General features: G+C 38.3%; 1 protein-coding gene across 6 annotated transcripts in view; it reads left to right on the top strand.

Moving 5' to 3' along the window:
• The window catches only part of LOC106880139 (voltage-gated potassium channel subunit beta-2), a 223,955-nt gene that overhangs the window by 132,302 nt on the left and 75,811 nt on the right, over positions 1-15,842 (top strand). For 5 of the 6 annotated variants that reach the window (XM_089360669.1, XM_089360670.1, XM_052972031.2 and 2 more), the window contains one exon: positions 10,501-10,538. In XM_089360669.1, coding sequence (XP_089216795.1) covers positions 10,501-10,538 — 38 coding nt within the window. Of the gene's footprint in view, positions 1-3,371; positions 3,465-10,500; positions 10,539-15,842 lie in introns of those variants that run through there. The other variant, XM_089360673.1, reaches the window with a different exon arrangement.

The following is a 15,842-nucleotide window of genomic DNA, read 5'->3' as shown; positions in this document are numbered from 1 at the left end:
TTTGCAGCCTTTGGCATCTACATGAAATGAAATTATTGTTGAAAGGCATCAATGACAGAATCGTTGGAACTATGGAGAAATTGCCTTATAACATCTTACACTATTTAGTTAATTGCTTCTATGTTCTGAGTTCAGATTTTACCAGTGGTGACTTTGCTTTTCATCCTTCCAGGGGGCAATAAAATTAATACTCTTCAATACTTGGGTTGTTTTAATCAGATAACCTCTCCTCACAAATTTAAAGCCTTAGGTTCTAATGTTAGCAATTATCATTATTTTATCTTTCATCCTTTCGGGGTTGGGGAAATAAGTACGGATTGAATATTGCGGGGTTGATGTAATCAAGCTAGCCTCTCCCCTATCAAACTTCAGGCTTTGTCCCTATTGAAGAAAAGATTATTATTATACCCATGGGCATATGGCGTAGTGGTTAAGAGCATGGGCTACTAACCCCAAGATTCCAAGTTCGATTCCAGGCAGTGACCTGAATAATAATGATGATAATAATAATAATAATAATAATAATAATAACATTGAAAATGTTAGGAATGAGAACCCAGGTTTGAAATTTCCCCAAGACACCTGATGAAGGCTGGAGAGTATATCAGCCGAAATGATGTGTTAACAACAAACAAGATGAGGACAAACATCCATCAAATGTAAATAATGTATATGATTCCTCATCTCTTAAATATAGAACTGTATTATTATTGTTATTATTATTATTACTATTATTATTATTATTATTATTATTATTAAAACAGTGAACTGGCAGAATCGTTAGCATACCAGGCAAAATGCTTAGTCTCATTTTGTCTATCTTTACATCTTGAGTTCAAACTCTGCTGAGGTCAACCTTGCCTTTCATCCTTTCGGGGCCAATAAAATAAGCACCATGTCACCCAAAACACACATACAGTGTGATTCACAATTCTTCTGTAAGTTCACTTACACCCAGCTACTTCATAACCAAAATGTGAAGGCGCATGGCTTAATGGTTAGAGCATCGAGTTCACAATTATATGGTAGTAAGTTCAATTCCAGGACTGGGCTGTATGTTGTGTTCTTGGGCAAGTTTCTTTGTTTCACATTGTTCCTGTTCACTCAGCTGGACACATGAGATGCGATGTCACTGGTGCCAAGCTGTATCGGCTTTTGTCTTTCCCTTGGTTAACATCGGAGGCATGGAGAGGGGAAGCTGGTATGCATGGCTGACTGCTAGTCTTTCATAAACAGCCTGGCCCAGAATTGTGCCTCGAAGGGAATTTCTTGGTGCAATCACATGGCCATTCATGACCAGAGGGGTTCTTTACTCTTTACTTCATAACCAAAACATTACTCTTTTCTACTCTAGGCACAAAGGCCAAAATATTTGGGGAGTGGGGGCCAGTCGATTAGATCGACCCCAGTATGCAACTGGTACTTAATTTATCAACCCCGAAGGGATGAAAGGCAAAGTCGACCCCGGCGGAATTTGAACTCAGAACGTAAAGACAGACAAAATACTGCTAAGCATTTTGCCCAACGTGCTAACGTTTCTTTTCTACTCTAGGCACAAAGCCTGAAATTTTTAGGGAGGGGGAGGGGGGCAGTCGATAAGATCGACCCCAGTACACAACTGGTACTTAATTATTGATCCCCGCCAAAAGAGTGGAAGGCAAAGTCAACCTCAGCAGAATTTGAACTTGGAACATAAAGACAGGCGAAATACCGCTAAGCATTTCGCCCGGCATGCTACCGATTCTGCCAGCTTGCCTCCTTTAACCAAAACATTACTGCACGAACCAAGAAATGACCCAAAGACAAACTGGTATTGCTAATTTTCATTGTGGTTCTCAGTTCTTCAAGACATTGGTCTCTACTGTTCCCTTTGGCAGTCACACAGTTTGGAGAGGGGATGGGATGAAGTTGAAAAAGAAAAATTCTCAACAGCACCATGGCAAAAAGAGGAATGACAGGCATACAGGGTGAAGGTGCATGGCCTTGTGGTTAGGGTGTTGTTCTTGTGATTGCATGATCCTTGATCTAATTCCTGCACTGAGTGGTACGTTGTATTCTTGAGCAAGACATTTCATTTCAAGTTGCTCCAGTGCACTCATCTGCACAGGAGTAACCCTGGACATTATTATCATCATCATCATCATCAACAACAGCACCGTCAGCATCCCATTTAAAAAATGCCGTGGAAATGTCCAGGGGTTGTTGTTGCTGTGGATGATGATGATGATGAAAATGGTAATGATGCTGTTGATGATGATGATGATAATGGCAACGATGTTGATGATGATGTTGATGACTCCAATGATGATAACGATGCTGTTGATAATGCTGATGATGATGGGGCAGAGTTGCACCATTCCTTTTAATTAAACATTTTCGTGTCCAGCTTGTGGCTGAAGCTGTGCAGCAATGATTGAGAAATACGGTCATGAAAGGATTCGCAAATAATAGGGGAAATGGTCTTTCTCCTTTATCTGATTCAAAAGACAGCCATAGACAAGCATAAGTAAGCCTTTGCGAATGTGGGTGTGTGTATTTGAAATGAACAATGTTTAGAATACACAAGTGCAAGGGCCATAAAGTTTGGGATATATACATACAGGTGTGTGTGTGTGTGTGTGTGTGTGTGTGTGTGTGTGTGTGTGGATATATATGCATACAGACAGACAGATAGATAGATAGATAGATAGATAGATAGATAGATAGATAGATAGATAGTTAGATGAATAGGTAAACAGAAAACAGATAGAGAGAGAGAGAGAGCAGTAGAGACAGACAAACACATAGGCAGGTAAGTATATATATATATATATATATATATATATATATATATATATATATATATATATATATATATATATATATATATATATAGACTTTGTCTGTGAAATATTTGTTTATATATATATATATATAAACAAGTATAAAGTATGAGAGAAATTACCTGTAACAGGTAACTTCTACACGCTAGAAGACAGTCACAAACAACCGAAAACCACAAAGTTAAACATTTCAAAGAGAAGAAAAATAAAAACTTTTACCTTATTTTTAACGGTTAGACCTATAGGTTTCTGATTTTTTAGGAAATAAAGTAATTTACTAGGCAAATCGTCTTCAGTAACCAGCCGTCAAGGAATTAACGTATATTTACAAGACAAGAGGCCATAAGCACATGTCTTCCCAAATATACATTCTAATTTTCCCATAGCACACTGCGCAGACGCAGTTTCCGTCGGCAGAAAATGAAAAAATGCAAAAAATGCTTTCTGCCGACGGAAACTGCGTCTGCGCAGTGTGCTATGGGAAAATTAGAATGTATATTTGGAAAGACATGTGCTTATGGCCTCTTGTCTTGTAAATATACGTTAATTCCTTGACGGCTGGTTACTGAAGACGATTTGCCTAGTAAATTACTTTGTTTCCTAAAAAATCAGAAACCTATAGGTCTAACCGTTAAAAATAAGGTAAAAGTTTTTATTTTTCTTCTCATTGAAATGTTTAACTTTGTGGTTTTCGGTTGTTTGTGACTGTCTTCTAGCCTGTAGAAGTTACCTGTTACAGGTAATTTCTCTTATATTTTATATTGAATATGTTGTCTATTGATTTTTTACATGCTAGGCCACTGGTAGTATAACTTTATATAGTTTTGCTACCCTTTATATATATATATATATATATATATATATATATATATATATATATATATATATATATATATATATACTCAAGTATATAAAGAAGTATTTCACAGACAAAGTCAATTAAGAATGTACATCAAGTATCTTAGAAACAAGGTGATAAATAGCTAAAAGTCTACACTTTCCAATGATTCCAAATAAGCTTGTTAATTCTTTAGTTTGTTCATTTTCTGTGGTTAATGATGTTTTTTAGAGAGAAACTGCAGCCGTCACTGTTGAAACATAGTTTATTTGGTACCTACAGAAATATAAATAAATAAATAAGTAATTAACACAAATACATGTGCTGCTGCTGCTGTTGTTGTTGTTGTTGTTGTTGTTGTTGCTTCAAAGTATTTCAGATTAAATTATAAGAGTTTTAACTAAAAATAACTTATCTTTCTTTTTTTGAAACGGATCAATCTCTTTGCTTTCTTTTTACATTTCTCCCTTTCTTCCTTTCTTTCTCTTTATCTTGGTCTCTTTGGATCACAAACACTTTCTCTCTCTCACATAATCTCTCTCTCCCTCTTGTTCCCTCTACCTTGCTGTCTTGTTCTCTCTCTCTCTCTTTCTCTATTTTCCTTGCTCTCCCTTTTGCAATCTTATTCTGTCTCCTTTCCTTTCTCTTCCTCCCTTTTGCTCTCTCTCTCTCTCACTTCTTCCATCTGCCTTGCTGTCTTCTTCTCTCATAATCTCTCTTTCTCTCTCACTTCCTTGCTCTCCTTCTTGCAATCTCATTCTCTCTCTCTTGCTCTTTCTCTCTCACTTCCTTGCTCTCCTTCTCACAATCTCATTCTCTCTCTCTCTCTCTCTTGCTCTTTCTCTCTAACTTCCTTGCTCTCCTTCTCACAATCTCCTTCTCTCTCTCTTGCTCTTTCTCTCTCACTTCCTTGCTCTCCTTCTTGCAATCTCCTTCTCTCTCTCTTGCTCTTTCTCTCTCACTTCCTTGCTCTCCTTCTCACAATCTCATTCTCTCTCTCTTGCTTTTCTCTCTAACTTCCTTGCTCTCCTTCTCACAATCTCCTCTCTCTCTTGCTCTTTCTCTCTCACTTCCTTGCTCTCCTTCTTGCAATCTCCTTCTCTCTCTCTTGCTCTTTCTCTCTCACTTCCTTGCTCTCCTTCTCACAATCTCATTCTCTCTCTCTCTTGCTCTTTCTCTCTCACTTCCTTGCTCTCCTTCTCACAATCTCATTCTCTCTCTCTCTCTCTCTTGCTCTTTCTCTCTAACTTCCTTGCTCTCCTTCTCACAATCTCCTTCTCTCTCTCTTGCTCTTTCTCTCTCACTTCCTTGCTCTCCTTCTTGCAATCTCATTCTCTCTCTCTTGCTCTTTCTCTCTCACTTCCTTGCTCTCCTTCTCACAATCTCATTCTCTCTCTCTTGCTTTTCTCTCTAACTTCCTTGCTCTCCTTCTCACAATCTCCTCTCTCTCTTGCTCTTTCTCTCTCACTTCCTTGCTCTCCTTCTTGCAATCTCCTTCTCTCTCTCTTGCTCTTTCTCTCTCACTTCCTTGCTCTCCTTCTCACAATCTCATTCTCTCTCTCTCTTGCTCTTTCTCTCTCACTTCCTTGCTCTCCTTCTCACAATCTCATTCTCTCCTTCTTGCAATCTTATTCTCTCTCACTTCCATTCTCCTCCTCTCTTTCTCTCTCTTCTTCTTCTCTTTTGCTCTCCTCTCTTCTCTCTCTTGTTCCCTCTATCTTACTCTCACTTTCTCTTGCCCCCCCCCCTCCTTTCTCTCTCTCTTTTACACATAATTAATTGGATATAAATTTAAGCCAACAAAAGCTTAAAGACATCCATTATAGCAATGATTAGTATCAAGGCTTTAATAATCATCATCAACAACAACAACAAAAAACCAAAAACCTAATCAACAACAACAACGTCAACAACTCCCCCCCCCCCTTGTTACATCATTCTATTATTAGATTTTTATAAATTTTTATCTCTTGTATTTTTCTCCAAACAGTTTCCTCCCAGGAATTTGTTGCAACTCTCTTCAGCTAATTTGATACACTTAAGCCGAGTGTTAAACTAAATTTGATGGCCATGTAATTTTATGGCATTTAATAGAATTGTTCTGAATATAGTGCAGTGCACGTATGATGAGAGATGTAGAGAAGTGGTGGAGAGAACTTCATTTTTCTATAATGTTGCTCTGGACTGTCTTTGAGCTATTATTTAGAAGAGGACAAGCAGAAGAATTTTGCAACATTAACAGAGTTAAAACAATATTGATCAAGTCACAAAATGTAGAACTTATTTTGATTTCAATTTTGCTCTCTCAATTATAATGGATGAGTGATTGAAAAGAAAGTGTTACTTGCCTGCAACGCATAGGCAGGGATTATATACACATACATACATACCACACACCGAATTTGTATTAAAACATCATCATCATCATCATCGTTTAACGTCCGCTTTCCATGCTAGCATGGGTTGGACGATTTGACTGAGGACTGGTGAAACCGGATGGCAACACCAGGCTCCAGTCTGATTTGGCAGAGTTTCTACAGCTGGATGCCCTTCCTAACGCCAACCACTCAGAGAGTGTAGTGGGTGCTTTTACGTGTCACCCGCACGAAAACGGCCACGCTCGAAATGGTGTCTTTTATGTGCCACCCGCACAAGCCAGTCCTGGGGCATTGGCAACGATCTCGCTCGAAAATCCTACAGGAGCCAGTCAGGCGGTACTGGCAACGGCCACGCTCAAAATGGTGCATCTCATGTGCCACCCGCACAAGAACCAGTCCAGGGGCACTGGCAACGATCTTACTTGGCTTGCCGGGTCTTCTCACGCACAGCCCATTTCCAAAGGTCTCGGTCCGTAGTCATCGCCTCGGTGAGGCCCAATGTACGAAGGTCTTGCCTCACCACCTCAGCCCAGGTCTTCCTGGGCCTACCTCTTCCACGGGTTCCCTCAACTGTTAGGGTGTGGCACTTTTTCACGCAGCTATCCTCCTCCATTCTCACCACATGTCCATACCAGCGCAATCGTCTCTCTTGCACGCCACAACTGATGCTTCTAATGTTCAGCTTTTCTCTCAAGATACTTACACTCTGACGGGTATTCACATTGACATTACACATCCAACGGAGCATACTGGCTTCATTCCTTGCGAGCTTACGTATGTCCTCAGCAGTTACAGCCCATGTTTCACTGCCATGTAGCATGGTTGTTCGTACGCATGCGTCATACAGTCTGCCTTTTACTCTGAGTGAGAGTCCCTTTGTCGCCAGCAGGGGTAAGAGCTCTCTAAACTTTGCCCAGGCTATTCTTATTCTAGCAGCTACACTTTCAGCGCACCCACCCCCACTACTAACTTGGTCGCCCAGATAGCGGAAGCTATCGACTACCTCTAGTTTTTCACCCTGGAATGAGATAGAAGTTGTTTCCTGTTTGTTTGCAGTCTTTATTGCACCTGAACATCTGCCACAAACAAAAACTAACTTGCTAGTTAACCTGCCTTTGATGTTGCTGCACCTCTTATGTGTCCATAGCTTGCACCGGGTACATCTTATAGAGTTACTACCTACTCCTTTTCTACATACTGAGCAGGGCCATCTACCTGAAGGGGTTTGTGTTTTATCTACCTTCCTACTTATTAGGATTTTGGTTGTTTATATATATATAAATACATACATACATATATATATATATATATATATGTGTGTGTGTGTATGTGTATATATATATATATACTCTCTCTGTTTATTTCCTTGTATTCTTTTTTGTTGAAGTGTGTAGGCTCGAAACGTAAAAGACTTTCTCACCTTCCTGAGCATCAAACTAATACACCAGCTTGTTGTTTATACACCTGTCGTCATCTTTTGTTTTTTTGTAAATTTCAGCTATATACATGCATATATATATATATGTATATATATATATATATATATACACACACACACACACGCACATATAACATAGCTCTCTCTCTCTCTCTCTATATATATATATATACATATACATGCATATATATATATTCATACATGTATACACACACACATACAAATTCATAAAGAGAGAATTCCATGAATACAAAATAAGCAGTTAAAGCAACAACAATATTCTCAAGTGAAATATCAACAATTATTTTCATGCCTCCTGGTAAAAAAAAAGAAAAATGAAAAAAAATGTATACCAAACATTTCGAAATCCCAGCAAAAGTTTGAAGTAATTCTCTTGATGCCATTAATTACTAACAGAATGTTAGATTAAAACTCCCAGGAAAAATCATTGAGGTCATATGTCTGAGAATCTGGGTTTTACGTTTACCAAGGTAACATACTGTAGTGGCGCGTATGGCCCCCATCTTGGGAAGTGCCATTGCGCATGTGCAAGGGATTTGCCGTCAGCGGAAGTACCCGAGCACGCATGCGCAATGCAACTGGTGAAGAAAAAGCAATAGCGTTCGCTCTCTTTTCTCTCTAGCAGCGGTGGTGACAACACGTATTCTCTCAGCTCGATACCGACATATGGTCGAAGCTTCTTTGGTATTCTAGCGGCATGCCTGTTCACCCAAGAACGAAACGGCTCTACACTAACCTAGAATAAACTATTGATCTGCTGTTACCGTTACCCCTCGTGTTGTTGTATTTCTGAATTTTAATGATTAATATAAGAACTGGGGAGAGATGGCTGAGCCGTCATATCTCATCCAATTCTTATAATACGAAGAGGAAGCAGTAACTTTATTCTATTGTTAGAAATCAAAAGCTTTATAACTTAAACACATTCTTCCCACTATCTGAAATATTATTGGCTATTTCTAGAACATTCTTTTATTACTTTGCCAGGGTTTTGTCTTTGCATCATCTTTTACTGTAAAATTCTTCATACAGTAACCAGTGGAAATATCAGTTTTCAACTGTTGAGCAAGAAATTGCTAAATGCAGAACCAAGTGACAACAAATAGTGCCAACGCTGTTGCTTAGCTGAAAGAAATTATTTGGACAAAAAGGAATATTCATGGGGCTTTTTTGTTTTTCCTTTTCTTTTTGGGCTTTTTGGGGATTTTTTTTTTGGTGTTTTAAGAGCCAAGAGTGGTTTGATGGAAAGGTTTGGGGGAATGTTGTGTTGATTAGCTATTTCTGAATTCGTCAGTTAGTTATGAAAATAGCCTCTGTGTTTGTGTGCGTGTATGTGTGTGTGTGTGTGTGTGTGTGTGTGTGTGTGTGTATACACATATACACAGCCCACACGGGAAAGAGGGACATTAAATGATGATGATGTGTATATATATATATATATATATATATATATATATATATATATATATATATATATATATATATATATATATATATATAGGTAAATTGAAATTTAGAGGTAATACTTGACAATTGTAAGCACCTGTGTATTCCAGCTAGTGGTTGCGGTGAAAGAATAAATTGTAAATCCAAAAAATAACAACAAAACTACAAAGGATTCCGCGGTATACGTGTTTCAAGCTTTACATGTGTATAATATAATATGTGTATAATTTACAATGTAAAGCTATCCTCAGCCGCAACGCCGAGGTGGTATAATTTCCTGGGAGAGAAATAATTTTGCGGCTGAGGATAGCTTTACATTGTAAATTATACACATATTATATTATACACATATAAAGCTTGAAACACGTGTACCGCGGAATCCTTTGTAGTTTTGTTGTTATTTTTGGGATTTACAATTTATATATATATATATATATAAGTGTGTGTGTGTGTGTGTGCACACATGCACACACACACTTGATAGGTGCAAGTATGGCTGTGTGATTGAGAAGTCTGCTTCCCAACCATGGCACCTGAGGCCTAATCCCACTGCCTGACACCTTCAGCAATTGTCTTCCGTTATAACCCCAAGCCAATCAAAGCCTTATGAGTGGATTTGGTAAACATAAACTAGAAGAAGCCTTTTTCCTCCCTTTCTTCCTTCTCTCTACTCAAATTTTGTTACAGACAAAGACCAGCTTCTCCATTATAATAAAATATTGTGAACAATGGCTGTAAAGTTCAAAAAGATGAAGAATTCTATATTCTTCTTACTATGTCTTATGTCCTGTGCAAGGTGCACAACTCTTCCTTTTACATTGACAGATTTTGGTCACATAAAAACCCCATTTTATTAACAATATATTTTTACAGGAAGAAACAGACGAAAAGAAAACATTAAATGAATCAATTAATACAGTGTTTCTAACTTTATCAGAGCCAACTTTGCCAATCACATCGACCTGGGTCTATAAAATAAGTTGTCAGTTGTGAAATGATCAAAGTTTATAATGGTTCATAGCAATGAAATATACTGAAGTACAATAGGGAGATTAAACCGATATGTATTAATCAATCTATATTAATCAGTGATCCCACTTGATTGATTTTTTTTTTTAAAGTCAGAAATTCTCTCTTTTTTTTTTTTTTTTTGATTTATTTCGAATTTATTATCAACATATTTTTACAGGAAGAAAAGAAAGAAAAAAATCATTGAAAGAATAAAAAATTTAATTAACAAGAATAAAAACCCCATAACTACTTCACCAAGGAAACAAAATAATTTTAAAAATGGGGTGGAATTAAGTAGCAGAAGAGGTGGGTGGAGGGAATAATGGTATGTTCAGCTGCTCCTTGCAGACATGATTGTAAAAGTGTTGCTAGAGAGAGTGACCAGCGACACTCACTGCATCAGCTACCTTACCTCATGGGGCTCATTTCTCAGATGGGCCACAGTTTAATATTTTATTCTGTTGACCAATTCTATTTCTATCAATAAATTTATCTTCCAGTTTATTGATATTACTTCATTGATTTTATTTTCTATTTTTCTCTCAGGGACCTGGGTAACATTTGGTGCACAAGTTACAGACGAAGTAAGTTTTCTTGCTTTTCACCTTCTCCATTTTCATTTTCCCTTTTCCTCATCTTCTTCATCTTATTTTTAGACACAAACACACACACACACAAATACACACACACACACACACACACACACACGAGCACAATCTCACATACATGCATGCACTCTCACACACATGCACACGCAGTTACACATACATGTACACTCACACACATGTACACTCTCACACACATGTACACTCTCACACACATGCACACACAATGCACACTCTCTACATACACACATGCACTGTCACACACATATTCACACTCTCACACGCATGCACTCACACACGCATACATGCACACTTTCTCACACACATGCACATACGCTCATACACACACATGCACTCACTCTCACACACACACTCTCTCTCTCACATACACACATACTCTCTCACACACACATACATTCACACACACACACACTCACATACACATTCATTAGAAGCTCTACCTTTACTCTTGTGCTATTCTTAATTTTCTATTCCTGTCACTGATTCGAAGGTGATTAGAAAAAATAGCCTATTGTGGTGGTGGTGGTGGTGGTGGTGGTGCATAGTATGTCGATGGTTTTGGTTGCAGCATTGATAGTGATAGAGGTGAAGTCAGTAATGATGGTAGCAACAGAGGTGTGTTGTTAGTAGTTCCAGTAGTAGTAGGGATGGTGATGGTGCATGTGCTGGTGCTGGTTGTGTTTGTGGGGATGTTTTTTTTTGCTTTTGTTTAGCCTCAGGAACAAACCAATAATGAAAGGCATTCCATCTCTTACTCAGATACAGTTGTATTTAGGGTTCCATTATGCAATTTGTCCTTTCTTCAAAACGGAAAGGTATAATTAGACATGTAGCAGGGAGTTATTACCTCTGAGTTGTCAGCAAAGGTCTTTTCTCTTCTGGCAAAGATCAGGCACTTTGATACTTGTATAAGAAATGCAGAACTATGCAGTAAGGAGACAAAGCAAGGAATGGGAAGAAACGAGGCCTTCACGCTCTTGCTGGATGCATAGCGTCTGCATAAGAGGGAACACAAGTCATCTGAAAGTTAAAACTGGACAGCAGAGATATTGAATGTAGTGTGGAAGAGAGAGTGTTGTAGTGGTATGGATATGCAATGCATATGAAGAATGATAAATAGATGGTGGTGGGGAGGGAGGTCGGAGTGTGGAACGATGCAAATAAGAGGCGTCTGTGAAAGAGATGTGGGCAGTGAGAAATGGTCACAGAATGCTGAAGCTTACTTGGAGGACTATAACAGGCTGGAGGCCACTATGCTGGAACTGATCTATTTAACCCTTACCAACATGGTAAACGGTGATGGCTTTGATGACAGCAGTGGTGGTGATGGTGGTAGTGGTGTTGTCGTTATTGGTGGTGATGGTCGTGATCAGCACAGTCATTGTCATGATAATAGAGGTGGTAGTAGTAGTGTTGATGGAGTGTATTGGTGGTGGAGTGTGTTGGTGCTACTAATTATTTTTTTTTGGGGGGGTGGGGGGATATGGGTAGAAATTTATAAGGGAGAACATGTAGCAGATTAGATTTAGACTAATCCTCACTTTTTTGGTCCTGTACAGACAGAAGGTCAAAGTACATCCCATTAGAACTGAAACTTAAATTCTAGAATTTAACTGGAGAAACCCTGTATCTCCCTTATAATAAGACACCAGTTTCTGCCTCTCTATTTTACTTTATTCTCTCATTATCCAACACAAAGCCACCTTTCCTCAAAATTACTCACACCTCAGTTGGGATGAGTGGTCTTGTCTTGCAAGATACTTGGTCACCCCGTTTTATATGCCAGTGCCATATAAAAAGCACCCAGGATACGCTGTAAAGTGGGTGGCATTTGGAAGGGCATTCGGTCATAGAAACCATATCAAAGTAGACATTAGAGCCTGGCACATTCCTCTAGTTTGCCAGGTCCTGTTGAGCCATCCAGTTGATGCTAACATAAGAAAACTGATGTTAAATGGTGATGACGTGATGGTGATAAAACTATAAAAGTCTGGAAACATTGACAGGAAAATGGACTTAGGAATGCCACGGTTTCAAACTAAACATGAAGGATTAATAAAGAAATATGGAAAATCTTAAAATAAATGATCGAACACTCACATATGGTTACGGTTTTCACACACACATTACACATTACACATTACATTCACATACACACATTATACTCACACATACACACACACAAACATACATACGCACAAACACACACACACATATACACATATGCATACACACACACACTCATATTAATAAACAGAGTGACACATACACTACTCAAACATGCCAATGGGGAAGCCTATAGGCAGTTGCTCAAAGTGCTAGAAATAACAAACAAATTCTTTCAAATCATAATCCTATCTTCAGTATCTTTTATTTTTTACATGTTTCAGTCATTAAGCTGTGACCATCGTGGGGCATAACGTAGTCATGCCATGTGTTTGATCATAAATCAACTTAATTGGAGCTGACTAGTGACTGAAAAACAGCAACTAATAGCACAAGCAGAATGTGGCACACTGACATATATTATACTGCCTGGTGCAGCCAAACCGTCCAACCCATGCCAGCATGGAAAGCAGACGTTAATATGATGATGAGGATATAGACACATTCACACACACACACACATAAAAACTATATGCACTAAAATATGTACATCAATAGTGTTACATGCACATATACACACACACACATGATTAAAACTGCTGGTACACACTTTCAGCAATTAATATTTGCACTCAAAAAAAGGCAGCGAGCTGGCAGAAACGTTAGCATTCCAGGCTAAATGCTTAACATTATTTCATCTGTCTTTATGTTCTGAGTTCAAATTCTACCAAAGTTGACTTTGCCTTTCATCCTTTCAGTAACAATAAATTACGTACCAGTTGCATACTGTGGTCGATCTAATCGACTCCCCCCCACCACCACTCCCCAAAAATTTCGGGCCTTGTGCCTAGAGTAGAAAAGAATATTTGCACTCTAAAACATACACTTATGTACACCCACTCTTGTTGATATATATTTATACATAGTTGTTCAAAATCATATACACACATGAAATATGCATATCAATGAGGAACAGCATGAACACACACACAGCAATGTCTATATATTGATCCAAATGCATAGGTATAACCTCAGGTAAAAACAGAACACTGATGCATAGAAACTGACACACACATATGCTACCACAATCACAAACAGAATAATATTGAAAAATACATGTGCACACACACACACACACACACACACACTCACAGAGAGTCACATATACTGACAAATGCCAAATAACAGTTTTATGTGCAAACACACAAACACACATCAAATGCACAGCTCACACAGGTGTACTTTTACTAGTGATACACACACACACCACACACACACTCTCATATATTGAACAACTTGACATTCAATGAGATTTAAATTATTAACATTGACAGACTTCATTAATAATAATCTCTTAATTAGGAAAGAGAACAAAGAGAAGATGGTTGTTAATCTTTAAAAAAAAAAACAAATGTTGCTAACAGTTGCTAAATAGTGATGACAACTAGCAAATTTATTCAGCAGCAAATCAGATTTGGCTGTCAGGAAAGGAAGAAACAGCTAGTCTGTCAACAGACAAGCACTCAACTTGATCAATCTGCTCAACATAGCAGCTAAATCTACCTCAGTACAGGAGGTAATGTGGGAGGGAGTCTCAGGGAGCCTCTACGTTGTCACTGGACCTTCTAAAAATAGGGACTAAATCTCGCTTGAATCATACTATACTGTCTTCAAGAAATGACAGCTCAGAGAATGTAGTCCGAGAAACATTATTATATCTGAAATATGAATGGGATGGTCATGTCTGGATTGTCTTTTATCTGAGATTTTCTGTGTGTCAGAGTCCAAAAAAATTCATCAAATCCAGTGAAATCTCTAATGTTTCACTTGTACACATGCTCACACACACACACACATAAGGAGCCTCAGGTAGCTTCTATGTCAAAGATTCTCAAACTTTTTGGGTCACCCCCCCCCCCCCACCCTCATGGCCACAATGCCCTCAACGCCCCTACACCTATTTTTATGTATAAATAAGTATTTTGTATTTTACTAATTTATATAAACTATGAATCATTTGATATTTAATATAATATATAATTTGTATACAATAAATAAATGTTAGTAAGTAAAAGTGTTTTCAAAATGGACAAGTGTCTTCCACTATAGCCTCAGGCCAACCAAAGTCTTGTGAGTGGATTTGATAGACAGAAACTGAAAGAAGCCCAACACACACACACACACACATATATATATATATATATATATATATATATATATATATATATATATATATATATATATATATATATATATATATATACATACAGGGGGCAATGGATAAATTGTTGCCATTTTATATTTTTAACTTTGTGCTTGCACATTGTTTGCTTTTTATTTTGTCAACTACACAGTATAGTAGGGTCAGTTGGGCACCGTCTGTGAGAAAAACAGCACCATGATGCAATTCACTCTGCCAGAAATTTGGAAACGACATGCATTACTGCTTGGCATTCACACTGGAAGCTCTAATACGAACATTTCAGTGTGTTTGGGTGTCAATCAGAGGACAGTGCAGAGGATTTGGAAAGAGTTGGTTGAGTTTAATGGTGATAACAAAGGTATGGCAGCTTGGAAAACTCACTCTGATCGTTCTGCTGAGAAAGAAAGAACTGAATTTGATGGTGAGATTCAGGCCATGATTGACAACGATCCGTCCAAGTCAATCAGGTCCATCACCAGGGATATGGGAGTGTCTGAGTTTCTTATCAAGCAGGTAGTTCATGAAGACATTTGGTATTCTTCATACAAGATGAGGAAGGGCCAATTTTTATCCCAAGCCATCAAGGACGAGAGGAAAGATTGCACTTTGAAGCACAAACTCAAGCATCTCCTCCAACTGAGTTTACTTTGGTCTTTCTCAAACGAGAAACATTTCTGCCAGGATCAGATGGTTTGCTAAAACATGTTCCAAGAGTGATAAAAATCAAACATCCAGTCAACATCATGGTGTTTGCAGTGATCACTAGTGATGGCAACATTATGCCTCCATTCATATTCCCACACAGCCTCAAACACAACATGGAGGCCTACATTAAGTGCCTGGAGGAAGTAGCGCTGCCCTGGGTGAAGAGGTTGGCTGCTGGAAGATCCTATGTCTGCCAACAGCACTCTGTACCATTCCACACAAGCAGGAGAACCCAGTCATGGCTGTCA

The sequence above is a fragment of the Octopus bimaculoides genome, chromosome 12, assembly GCF_046866305.1.
Source record: "Octopus bimaculoides isolate indiv1 chromosome 12, ASM4686630v1, whole genome shotgun sequence".
NCBI lineage: Eukaryota > Metazoa > Mollusca > Cephalopoda > Octopoda > Octopodidae > Octopus > Octopus bimaculoides.
This window is presented reverse-complemented; position numbering and strand designations above follow the sequence as displayed.